This window comes from Prosopis cineraria, unplaced genomic scaffold, assembly GCF_029017545.1.
Source record: "Prosopis cineraria cultivar Desert tree isolate PC_DT_omini unplaced genomic scaffold, ASM2901754v1 PC231, whole genome shotgun sequence".
Taxonomy (NCBI): Eukaryota; Viridiplantae; Streptophyta; class Magnoliopsida; order Fabales; family Fabaceae; genus Prosopis; species Prosopis cineraria.
The window spans coordinates 46,918-60,642 of record NW_026555558.1 but is presented as its reverse complement, the minus strand read 5'-3'; the positions used below and the strand labels follow the sequence as shown (position 1 = coordinate 60,642).

The 13,725-nt window shown below is 29.3% G+C and overlaps 1 protein-coding gene across 1 annotated transcript; it reads right to left on the bottom strand.

The window, feature by feature from the left end:
• Nucleotides 1-22: 22 nt before the first annotated feature.
• LOC129295995 (wall-associated receptor kinase-like 22) lies at nt 23-1,972 on the bottom strand (the record flags this gene model as incomplete). Its single annotated transcript, XM_054934594.1, is given in 2 exon segments — nt 23-647; nt 1,119-1,972. Coding segments are annotated over 2 exon segments (1,457 nt in total), but the record flags the coding sequence as incomplete, so codon positions are not given.
• Nucleotides 1,973-13,725: the final 11,753 nt, after the last annotated feature.

The window sequence follows — 13,725 nt, the reverse complement described above, 5'->3', positions numbered from 1 at the left end:
TCCCAAAATCAGACACTTTGGCCTATACTTATGATCCAGGAGTATGTTTGAAGTTTTGACGTCTCTATGGAAGATGGGAATGGAAGCTGCAGAATGCATATAGGCCAGTGCTCCTGCAACCTCACAAGCAATTCTGAGACGGTTGTCCCATGAAAGCTTTGCTTCGAGTTCCTGGTTATGGATGTGATGAGAAAGGGTTCCATTGGGAATAAATTCATATACCAGTAATGGGGCTTCAGTCTCTAGACACCAACCTAGGAGTTGGACAATGTTCCTATGGTTTATTTGGGACAGAATCACCACTTCGTTAATCAAAGTCTCAATCTGGTTTCTCACAATTTCTTTTGCCTTCTTGACTGCGACAATGCTACCATCTTGTAACATTCCTTTATAAACGGTTCCAAATCCACCTTGACCAAGAAACCTACTTTGATTGTAGTTATCTGTTGCTCGTTCCAGCTCATCCACTGTAAAAAGTTTTGCTTTCTCTCGGTTTCCATAACATGATATCTTTTCTTGTAGCAAGAGGCCACCATTTTGCTTGAACAACTTTTCCCGACGGATTCTTTCTTTCTTTTGTTTTAGGCATTGATGTAACTTGTGACTCAAAAGAAATAAGCACAAAAGTCCGGCACCAATACCAGCACCTGCAAGTGAATGATTAAAGTGCAAAGGAGTGATTTTATATTTGCAGACAAGATAAGATACTTTGAAAGTATGGGGTTGTACATCTAGTGATCATCCCAATTACAGTACATGGCAAAGTATCTTCAACCATCCTTGAAAAATGTCACACCATTTTATACAATCTATGATTTGGTCTGCTACTTAAACAAAGAGGAGAGAAGGTTGTGTTGGAGACAATAATCATTGTGGACATCTAAGTTATGTACATGGCACAAGGGGACGGTGAGAGTTGGATTGAAACAAAAGCCGACAGATTCCTTTTAATTTAGGTTTGGGTTATTAAAATTTGAATTCAACTCCAATTAGAGTTTAAACATTTAGTTGTTTGTCTAAAATTTAAACCTCGAGGAGAGTCTGACTGGCACATGTTTCTAGACACAATTTTGCTACCTAAAAGCCTAGTGAGCTAGCGAGGATTTAGAAGAGATTACCTAAAGAAGCAACCAATTTGATGGGGAAACGACGAGCATCTTTTTGAAGATGATCACAATCGAGAGTGTTGAAACTTGAACTCGGAAGGTATTTCTGAGAGAATGAGCAGGTGCAGTAGAATAAATGCGGATTAAGTTTACAGGAAGAAGGTTTGATGGGAACTAAAAAAGTTGTGAAGGGATAGATGAGATCATTTAGATGCAACTTATTAGCGGTTAGCAGAGTCTGTTGATCTGCACCATAGGCCTTTGCGATTGACTCAATTGAATCCCCAAATACAACTGTGTGAAGTAGCAGGAAGGAGACCCCATCTGAGATCTGGTTAGCAGTGGGACAAGCACATAAGATTGGAACTGAAACCTGTTTGCCTGCAGTGGGATCGATGACATAATTTTGTCGAAGCAACATCTGGCAAATGGCAAGGCCTTGATAAGTGTTGTTGGCCACAGTAAAGTAGGTGTCAACTGCCTTCAAGGTATAAGAAGTGGGATGCTGGTAGATTCCACCCAAACAGGAACAATCGATGGGAACAATAACAAGTTGATCGATGGGAATGTTGTTGTTATTGCTGGAGATGTTGTTGATGGAGGCTATGGAAGCTGCTTGGGAGCTAAGATGATTGGCAATGTTAAGAGGGGTATCATAAAGAGGATTGGATCTGAAAGTTACGAAGGAGATGCATGACTTTTGGAGGCCATTGCAGTCATACGCTACTTTGTTTGTGGAATTGAAAGAGCAGTCAACGATATCTTTGAGGTCCTGTTGGCTGCAGCAATGGAGGGATTGAGAAAGCACAGACAGGAGCAGAACGTAGAATGAAAGAATCTTCATGTCTTTAAAGTTAGACGAGAGAGAGTTTTATTGATATTGCTCTGCAATTTGTATGTGTGGGTGTCTATGTGTGTGTGTGTATATATATAATATATGAGTGTAGCTTATGTTTCAAATTCAATGGGAGAAGAAGAGGATTTGAGATAGCAATGTTGACCATTTATTTTGACTTAAAGTTTTACTGTGACTTTTTTTTTTTTTTTAAGAATCATCCGTCCTACTTCCATTTTTTGTATTTTTTTTTCACATTAAACTTTTTAATTTCTAGTTTTATTCATGACATGACTGTGGGGTAAAATTTTATTGAATGTATGATGTGCCCATGCCCCTTGCTTTTTCCTGTAAGGAAAGCGCGCCGTCTGCTTTTGTTGGCGTTAATGAGGTCGCTAGTTGGATCTCACATGGATCTGTGTGTTACCGACTTACCGGTTATATTCTTCGCGATCTTTAATATAAACAACCTTTTGAAAAGTTTTTTTTTTCTAATATAAAATAAAATTAAAATAATTATTTTTTTTAATTTTATCCCTTATTTATTTATTATTGTTTGTTTAAATTCAGTACACTAATTATGAAAAAATTAGCTCAATGACATTAAAAAATACAGCTCTCATAAATTATGAATAATGAGATTTTTAAATATTTTAAAATATGGCCTATTTATAAAATTAATGAAATATATTTTACTTTTTTAATCCTCAAATAATTGTATTATTAAAACACAATATATTTATTATAATTAATCGTTAACTAGCTGATTTTTTTTCTGAATCATTCCTTTTTTAATATAAAATTGTCGGTGTTTTTTTTTCATCGCAAAATTTTTCTTCTCTTTCCTTTTATGTTTTTCTCAAGAACACTATAAAGAGGATATTAGACATTGAAAAGAAATTTTTATTTCTGGAAGTAGAAGACTATGTTGGAATTTATTATCTGTCATCAAATTTTCACTATCTTCACATCTTTTGATAACATCGAATTTTTTGCGGATTGTGCTTTATTCATTTTAAGCAAAGATTATGTATTTTTGTTACTGATCTGCGATACTATATCATTGATATATATTAATAATAAATAAATTTATGTCTGATTGTCTAATTATGCTGATTGCGATCTGCATAGTATATTAGTGATATATAACAGTATATCAATGATGTAGTATCGTAAATCAGTAACATGAAAAATACATAATCATTTTTATCCAAACAAATCAAATACAATCCACAAATATATTTAGACTTTTAGTTTATTAGAGAGAGTCAAATACTTAAACTAATAAACTAAAAAATTATGAATATGTAGCTCCATATCCCCCTCAACGTGCTCCGTTTCATTGATGTATTTCACCTCACATTTGTCTCTTATCGTCGTGATTGTGGCTCTCTCACACTACTGTGTTGTCTCACGTTTGTCTCTCTCATGTTTAATTCCGTCTTCTCTCTTGCAATCATCTCTATCGTTATAGAAATTTCTTATATTTTAAATCTTCTAATATTTGCAAAAAGCAGATATTTAAAGGGCACTTTTATAAATTAATTATAAATTAAATATTAAAAAGATTATTTTTTTTAAATTTAAGAAAGAATAGGTTATTTCTTTTATTTAGTCTCATAAAATGAACTATATGTGTAAATGCCCCATAATTTATTACTATTAATTGTGAAGAAAAATAAAATTAAAAAAATACATATTTATTATCCCTTATTTATTTATTATTGTTTAAATTTTTGCATAATAATTTATGAGAAAATTAGCTCGATGACTTCAAAAAATACAGCTTAAATAAATTATGGATGAGATTTTTAAATATTTTAAAATATAGTTCATTCATTAAATTAATTAAATATATTTTATTTTTTTATCCTCAAATTAAATTTATTATTAAAACATAATATATTTATTGTAACTAATCGTTAACTTATTGATTTTTTTTTTTTTTTTTCTCTGAATCATTTTTTCTCTAAATATAAAATTGTCGATGCCTTTTTTCATTGCAGAGTTTTCTTTTCTCTTCCTCTCTGCTTTTTTCAGGAATACTATGAAGAGGACATTAGACATTAAAGAGGAATCTTCATTTTTGGAAGCAGAAGACTATGTGGGAATTTATTATCTGTCATCAGATTTTCACCCATCTTCACATCTTTGATAGCATCAAAATTTTTGTAAACTATGCTTGATTCATTTTGAACAAATGATTATATATTTTTCGTGTTACTAATTTGTGATATTATATCATTGATATACATACGTATATCAATAATAAATAAGTTTATCTCTAATTATCTAATTATGTTGATCTATGATAGTATATCAGTCAGTGATATACAACCGTATATCAATGATATAGTATTGTAAATCAATAATATGAAAAACACATAATCATTCGCCTCAAACGAATCAATACAATCTACAAATATATTTGAACTCTTAGTTTATCACAGAGAGTCAAATACTTAAAACTAATAAAATAAAAAAATTATGAATATGTAGCTCCATGTCCCTGTTGATGTGCTCCATTTCATTGATGTATCTCACCTCACGTTTGTCTCTCACAGTTACAACTGTAGCTCTTTCACATTACTCTGTTGTCTCGCATTTGTCTCTCTCGCGTCTAATTTTGTCTTCTTTCTCGTATTCATCTCTCTCGTTTCAAAAATTTCTTGCATTTTAAATCTTTTAATATTTGCAAAAAGAAGATATTAAAAGGGTACTTTTATAAATTAATTAAAACTAAATATTAAAAAGGCTATTTTTAAATTTAAGAAAGAATAAACTATTTCTTTTACCTAGTCCTATGAAATGGGCTATATGTGTAAATGTCCCATAATTTATTACTATTAATTGTAAAAAAAATTTTAAAAATTACATATTTTTTAATAATTTTAAAAATATAACTATCATTTCTTAATAAATATTAAATCTCATTTGCGGGTTAAATGACGTTTTTTTTTACTGACCAAGGAAAAATATATAACACACACACACACACACACATCGTTGATGTTGAAAGAGAAGTAAAAACACACATCAGATGACATTAGCCTATACTGCTCGAGAGAGACAAATCCGATTAATGTTTTACATTTAAAATTAAAATAAATCCTCAAATATGATACAAGGGAGAATTTGGTAAAGGATCTGGAAGAAATTCATATTTCTAAAAAAAATTTAATAAGTAAACATTAATAAATTAATGAGTGAAATTGTTTTAACAAATATATGATATCTTCAGAATTTTGGTAAGATATTAAATTATTTCAAGAGTTTTTATTTTATTGATATTCTTCGTTTGTAGAAAGTATAAGGATAAAGAACTTGGTTTTTCCATGTAAATTAACCATTCTTCCTACTAAAAATTAAAATATGATTTGCCCATATCATTAGTACTCTTGTTACCATCATATAGCATTAATTTTTTTGCCATTATTGATTCCTGATCCTTATAAAAATATTTTCACATTCTAATATTTTTAATTTAGAAAATCATGAGCCATTAGTGTTTCCTGTTCCACCAAGCCTAGATCTTTAGGGACGCGGATTAGACTTGACTGAATTAAGAAAATTACATTAGACTGGTATTAAACTTGACTGATTTGATATGAGAAGGATTGGATTAGTTGGTCAAAACAAAAAACAAAAAAAAACAGAGAGAGAGAGAGAAGGATTGGATTAAATAAAGTTTTGGAAAAAATGAAAAAATTGCCAATAAGTCTCTCCTTAGGGTCAAAATTGTACTGGAAGACGAGTAGGTTTTGGATAGACTTAAGATGTAAGCAGATAGGCTTGGGATTTCATGACTATTTGCTTGCACCATAAGCTTATTTGCTGGTACCTTAATTCTTTGGTCTTTCAACATAGTTTCAGTCTCAAGGAGAGACTTATTAACGATTTTTTCAAAATAATCCACATGTCATTATAATATTTCTCAATTTTGTATTAAGTTTCTATTATTTATTTTTTAATAAAATCTCTATAGTTTAATCTAATAGATAAGTTAATTATGTATATTTAAATTATTAATGAATGATTAACTTTCTCAAAACATGACCAATTTAAAATTTATAGAAAATTTGACTTGATATTTTTAGCAAAAAATTATTTAATACATTGTTTTATATTTTCATTAAATTTTTATGAAAATTTTATGTGTAGAAAAATTACTAAGAAGACATAATCTAATTATATAATTTTTTGAGTTATAACAATTGTGTTATTAATTCTAAAGATATATAATCTTTTAATAAAAATATAAAAGTTCTTAATTTTATTTTTCTAATGAAAAATTTTCGGATTTTAATCTTTATGGATTAACAAATCTAATAGATTAAACTATAAAATTTAAATTAAAAAAATTAAATTACATGGACCTAATCCAAAATTTAAAAAAACTATAAAACCTGCAAATTATTTTTTTTAAAAAAAGTTCTGTATGCTCTTCATTTTAATACCTTTATGTATGCTTAATTTCTATCCATACTTTCAAATTTAAAAATCAAATTTTAAATTATAATTTTTATATTACTCATTTTAAAATATGTATTCTTCTAATCCTATTTATAAGTCATTTTTATCATATTTCAACAGAATCAAGAAAAATCTTAAAATTCATCAATATTGTTTAAAAATTTAATAAGTTTTTAACTTTATCCCTTTTAAGTATATATATTTTAATAACTTATTTTTTCATCAACATTAATAAAAGTTAAAAGGACAATTGCAATTAAAGAATTTTTAACAATTCTGTAGACCATTGGCAATTAAAGAAAAAAAATGATTTATTGATTCATCATCGATATTTCAAAAACACACAAAGTGAGAAATTTATTACTTGGCAATTAAAGGATAATAACCTATCCTTTGCAAACAATCTCTGGTTTCTGCAACCAGCAACACAAATAAAACAATGTATAGGAAGATTATATTTCCACAAACAAATGGGACTTTCTACCTAATTTCTATCATGGAAACATTTAAAAATTTACTTCTAAAAAATATAAGTTTCCTCGAATGCCAACTCACATCATTTGGGGCATTATAGATCCACACATATTCCTCCTATTAGATACACTCATTAACCCATTTAACCCATCAATTATCCTGTTTTTTTTTCCCCCTCAAGAGCCCAAAAGAGCTTAACAATGACTGCTTGAGTCAAAGCTAGTATTGTCAAGGCAAGTGAATTGTGATTGAGAAATTACACAGACAAGAGCAGATGTAAAATGAAGGAAGCTTCATATCTTCATGCTAGATATGAGTTTAAAATTCAATGGGAGAGGAAGACTTGAATGTTTATTATATTTTGAACAAGTAATATAATAATACATTTATAAATAATTCCACAAATTCTTTTCTTGCAAATAGAGGGAAAAAGTAGAAATCTACCTATCTAATCCATTTGTTTTGTGTGTGAAGCCAAGATGCCAAATCATATTAGGATAGTTTCATTTTATTTCTCAAATCTAGATTAACTGATAATTTCCAATATTAAATGATTTATTAAAAAAAGCAGCTTTTAATCCATAGGTGTTTTCTGAAATAAGGCAACCTCAATTGCAATAGTACATCAATATTCAATGGTTAAAGTTGACCAATTGGCATTGAACAATGAAATGGTGACTAAATTACATTCCAAATTTGTAACTGAAAAGCGAACGGCAGACACTAAATAAATAAATGATTCATTTCCTTTTTTTCTTTTTTGATACAGGAAAGAGGAGCAGCCTATATGCTGCTCATATTTAAAGAGTCTTTACCGAGGAGTGCACTAATCTCAGAAGGATCACTAAATTGAGGAAGCCCAGGCCAAGCTTGCACAGCTTTTCGAGCCAAGTAATCTGCAACACTGTTTGCTGACCGAGTCGTGTGCATGGTGGAAACCTCCCAATCACATTGTATGATAGATCTTATATTCTCTATCAGTTCCTTGTCTGCGTGGGGCTCAATATTACCACCCTTTAGTAGGTCAAGTGCTTCTATAGCATCCGAGGCAAGCATGATTCTGCGGAAGCCCAAATCCCAGGTTACCTTAGATCTATGAGAATCGCCCATAGTTCTGTCTGCAAACTAGTCGATCCAACAGATCCAAGCATGAACCCAGCAATGAACCGGTCTCGATGATCTCTGAGAACTCCCCCGCAGCCGCCTTTTTTTAATTCTTGGGAGGTACGAGCCATCCACATTAACTAATAACTAGGATCCAGCCATTAGGTGGTGCTTCCCATCTTCTCGAACTGCCATGAGGTTTTTGCCCATACCAGTTCAGTTTAGCTACTTGGGAGACGACACCAGTCATACTCTTTTGTATAGCTTTAGCTTGTGCCAAAACCTCTTCATTAGGAGTCGGTTTTCCTTCGACCACTAGTAAGTTTCTCCTCTTCCATAAAAGCCAGCAAATAATGAAAAAGAACGCTTGCTAGTCATCGTGTTTATTACTTCCATTGGCTTTGAGATTCCAAAGCAGCCAGTCACGTAGGTTCAAAGTGAAGAAGATACGTTTTTTATCAGGTCGCACCACAGAATTCCATAACGCACAGGTGTTTGGGCAATCTCGAGGCGTGTGTAGTAAGTCTTCAGCTTCTTCCTTGCACCATGAACACATGTCATTGGTTGCCATCTTCCTCCTGCAACGTTCCACATTCGTCAACAGCTTGTTATGTCCAATGATCCAAGCAAAGGTTCTACATCTCTACGGCACTTTAAGTTTCCAGACTTTGTTCCAACAGAAAACGTTGTTCTAGGTAGGTGCATGTAATATGTTATAAGCAGATCGAATAGAGAACTGCCCGTTATGTTCCCATTTCCAACGGATCTCCTGAGAATTTTCTACAGTTGCTATTCCATCCTTGACGTTTTTCCAAACTCCTTTTATTCCTTGCCAGACATTCGACCCAGGACGTTTTTGTTGGATAGAAGGTATTCTATCATTGCCACATTTATATTTCGCCCGCATAACACGCACCCATAGATCCTCTCTCTCTCGCGGTTTTTTTTTTTTTTTACCATATTCCATCCCAGTTTCATCATATATGCTTGGTTTTGAGCGCGAGCATTTCAAAGTCCCAGCCCTCCATAATTTTTCCTTTCACAGGCTTGTTCCCAAGAGACCAAGTGAGTTTTCCGCTGTCCATGATTCATTTCTTCTTATAGACAAATTAAAAATAATTAATTAATTAATCCTTGTATTTTTTTCAAAACACTTTCCTGTATTTTTAAAAATGTATAAATTAATTAATTCTTATCGTTATTTCTCTTTGCTTAACTAATCCTTATTATTATTATTATTATATATATATATATATATATATATTAGTAGGTTAAAGTGTACTTTTAGTCTTCTAACTTTATATAAAGTTTAAATTTAGTCTCTAAATTTTAAAAAGTATTTTTCATTTCTCTAACCTTAACACCGGCTATTTCAAATGACTATTTTTTATGCTAATCATTGTTATTTTAGAAAAATTAAACTTAACATGTTAATATTTAAGAATATTTTATTAATATTCAAAGTTTAACGCATAAATTTTTTTATGATGAAACTAATAGTGTTATGATTAAAAAATTAAAAAAATACTATATAAAATCAAGGGACCAAAATGAAATATATTATATAAATTTTAAAATTGAAATTATACTTTAAGCTATATTAATATTAGTTTGTATGTATCTCAACAATAGTTAAGTATACTCCTTCTTTTATTTATAAAGCATTTCATTTATTATTATCACAATTTTTCTTTTTATCTTTTGATAAGAGCAAATATGTTATTAAATTATGTCTATTTAATAAAAATAAAATTTTTAAATTTTAAATTTTTAAACAAAACTAAGAAATGAGGTGCATGATCATATAAGTTGTAAATTATTTAGCATGAAGCCCAAGCATTCAAAAGGATGAAGTAGCAATGTGCTTGCTGAGTTCGATGTACTCTAACATGCACGTGGGATTAAAAGTTTAATATTAAATTTGAATAATTTATATTAAATTTGAATTGTCTAAATTGATAAACTAGCAAATTTGTTAATAATTTTTATAATTTTTAATTTAATAAATAGAAAATTTAAATTTAAATTTAAAACTTTAAATTTGGTCAATACATATATGCATATGGGGGTGGGTGGAGAGGCACCTAAGCGGAGGAAAGCTAATTTTGTAAAAGTGTATGGAATACAAAACAAATGAATATGCACTCAACTCTAAAAAAAATTAATAATAAAATTACAACAATTATTATTCTAATTATATCAAGATTTCTTTCACCACCAATTTTACGTCTTACTTTTTTGAATAGTCTTGAAAGCGCAATCGAGCTTCAAGATTCTTCAATCTAACTTCAAGTATCCAGCAATCTTTCAGTAAACATAAGGTTGATTTCCACCAATAATTGCTTTGATTGTTCTCATTTGTGCCATAGGTTGTTGATGGTGAGAAATACTTAAATATTGTTCTCATTTGTGATCTATCCAATTAAAATATTTCAAGTAGTCTAAATAAAATATTGTATGACATTTTTTAAATTAATTTTATTTTTATAACAGAATGCACATTTGATTTCTCATCTTTTCTCTCTCTTTTACCATTAATATCACAATTAATTTATATTTAATACCATCTAAATGTTATGTTTTTATTGGACAAATTGCAAATGATGTGGTTGATTTGGTCTACTTAAGTATTTCTCTAATGGTGAGATTGCATAAACTTGTTTTAATTTGGTCATTAGCAACAAGATTCAAGGGGTTCTTTTTTTCCAAGTGGTATATGTTGAACTTCAAACACTAGCTTGAAAGTTTTGCAAATCTACTTGGAATATTGTTGAAATCTTGGGGAGAGCCTAATCTCCATTTCTTTATCGTCATTTTTTCTTCACTTTCCAATTATAACCATTGATATCACTGCAATAAATAAATCTATTTTAGTTATAAATTTGATGAATGATTATGATTAAGAAAGTGCAAAAGGAGGATAAAAAATGAAGAGATTCCTTGAAATCTTGGCTCCGAAATATCATTTGTGAAAACGGCACCCACTACAACAAAAAAGAGTTTTTTTATATCGATTAAAAAAAGATTTTTATGCTGGTTAAAAAGTCATTCAAGAGATGGCCAAAAAAATAAAATGTTGTGGGGGGTATTTTTTACATTTGTTCTCCAAAAACTGTCATTCAAGAGATGGCCAAAAAAATAAAATGTTGTGGGGGGTATTTTTTACATTTGTTCTCCAAAAACTGGTTATAAGCATAACTGATGTAGAAAATATTCTATCAAGTCTTTTTATTTGTGAATGCAGTTGAATTTCAAGAACATTTCAAGGGGGTTATAATTTATGTGATAATTGAGGATCCCCCATAAAGTGAACGAAAGCAGATGAGAGGAAAAAGTTCAAGTGCTATGCATTTGCTTTCTGATGATAAAACCATGAATGTTGTCTGATTATAAACACACAAACAACATTTGCTTTCAGATAATATTTCAATAGGACTTTTTGAATGTTAAAAGCATTATCCAAACATGCTTAATAAAAAAAAAACTAGACAATGAATTTTTTTTCCTTTATCCAAACAGTTGAACTTAAATAATGATCATTAGAGAACATCACAAACAAAATTGACTTTCAATGATGACTTGCTGAAAAGTCATCACTAAAAATTTTCAACGACAACAAAAAGTTACGACAATGTTATCATGAGAGCTTGTGTCATTGATTCAATATGTGGCGATGATAGGATTCGCCATTGAAAGTTAAGAATTGACAATGACAAATGTAGTTGCAGAAACCACACATCAGCAGCGACTATTTTGTCGCTGCTAAATGTTAAGTATTATCAGTGACATTTGTTGCTGCAAAAACTATCAATCAGCGACGACATTTTTATCACTGCTAAAAAGTAATGTTAATTTTACCTGCCATGTGGTGCTATATCACCCCGCCATGTGGCGCCTTGACCTCACACCACGTGTCATCATGTCACTAGTTTATATTTCTATTTGACAAGTTGTCTCCTCTAAAGTTTGAACCCATGGCCTCCTCCTTTTGTGTCCAACCATTTTGTCACTGAGTTGGAATGAACCTGCAATCTATTATTGCATAATTAAATATGTATATAGATAGATATATTATTAAACTACACAAACACACACATACATTAAATTTAAATATTATAAAATATCATTACTATCATTAAATATTGCAATTTAATTATTTTAATTTGTTAAAATTACAAATTATATTATTTATTTTGTCTAAAGTAAACTATAAATATAGTTGATACAATATCATTTGTATTATTTATTTTAATTTTTTTACTTTTTGAGGTTGTTATATTATTTATTTTAATATTCATATTTATAATTATAATATAAAAAGTATCTAAGAATAAATAGTAAAAATATAGATGATATACAGCTAGTTTATAATTATTTATTTTTTTACTTTTAATTAACAATAACTCTTAAGTAATGTAATTGGCTTGTTTTACATTACACTTTACTTTTTTAACTATTTTTCATTTTTAAATTATAATTTGATAAGAAAATTATGCACTATATTATCTATTTTTTTTATATTTTGTCGCCAAATAGCATCAAACAAAAAAAAATCATATAGCATCACATACATAAATATATTTCATATATTGTAAAAGTTAAAAGTGAAATTTGAGAATATCTCATTTTTTTCTTTTTATCTTTTTCTTTCCTATCATTAGCCATCAAATTGGGAATATCTAAACTAGTATCAAGCTCTAAAGTTACTAATATTAAATATAAAATTTGAATTGAAAAATTAGATTAGATGAAATATCATTTTTGAATGAATAAATTTAACTATCACATGTCTAATTATTATAAACAAGTAATGTTATTATTTAAAATATCAATTTAATCATAAAACATTTAAAACTAGAGACTCATTACCACATTATATGCATTCTAAATTAAAAAAATTAAACATTAGATTTTTGAATGGATTTATCACTTCAAATAGGGACATACATTAGTCAATTCAGTTAGATTTGACATTAATTGACCAAAATCAATCAACTAAATTGGCCTAAATAGTTGGATTGAATCAAACCAAACATTATTTTATAACAAAAATTGATGTAAAATAATATGGTTTGGTTTAATTCTTTACTCTAGCTCATTAGCATTAAATAATAGTTTAACTTTATCTTAAAATAATATCATCATTTTAAAGTTAAATTTAACCATAAAAATATATTAAATGAAAACTTATTATGTTATTTTATATATTTATTATAAAATTATAATAATATAATAAAATTAATGTCTTAAAAAGTTAAATATTAGACTAAATAAAAATAAAAAATTATAATGAAAATAGAAAATCAAACTTTCGGTAGTGACTTTGAATGTCACTATTTTCAACAGTGACTCAAGAAAGTTGCCGCTGATTATCAACTTTTAGTGGCGACATTTGTCGCTGAAACTTATAACATATTTATTATAACATAAGTTTTTAAAAAATTATAACACATTTTAAAATATATTAACAATTAGCGGCGACTCTAAACTTTCGACAGCAACTTATATGTCGCTATTGAAGTTGACATGCACTTATCGCCGCTGAAAATCTCACATCATATATTGCCACCAGTAGTAATTATATATTGCCACCAGAAGTCACCTTTTTAGCGATGACTTTGAATGTCGTCACTGAAAATCATTTTTTTGTAGCAGAATAAGTAACCTCCATAGAATTTTGTGTCTTTACCAGTGCTTTGAGCACTGCAAAGGTGTAATTTAGGCCAAATTCAA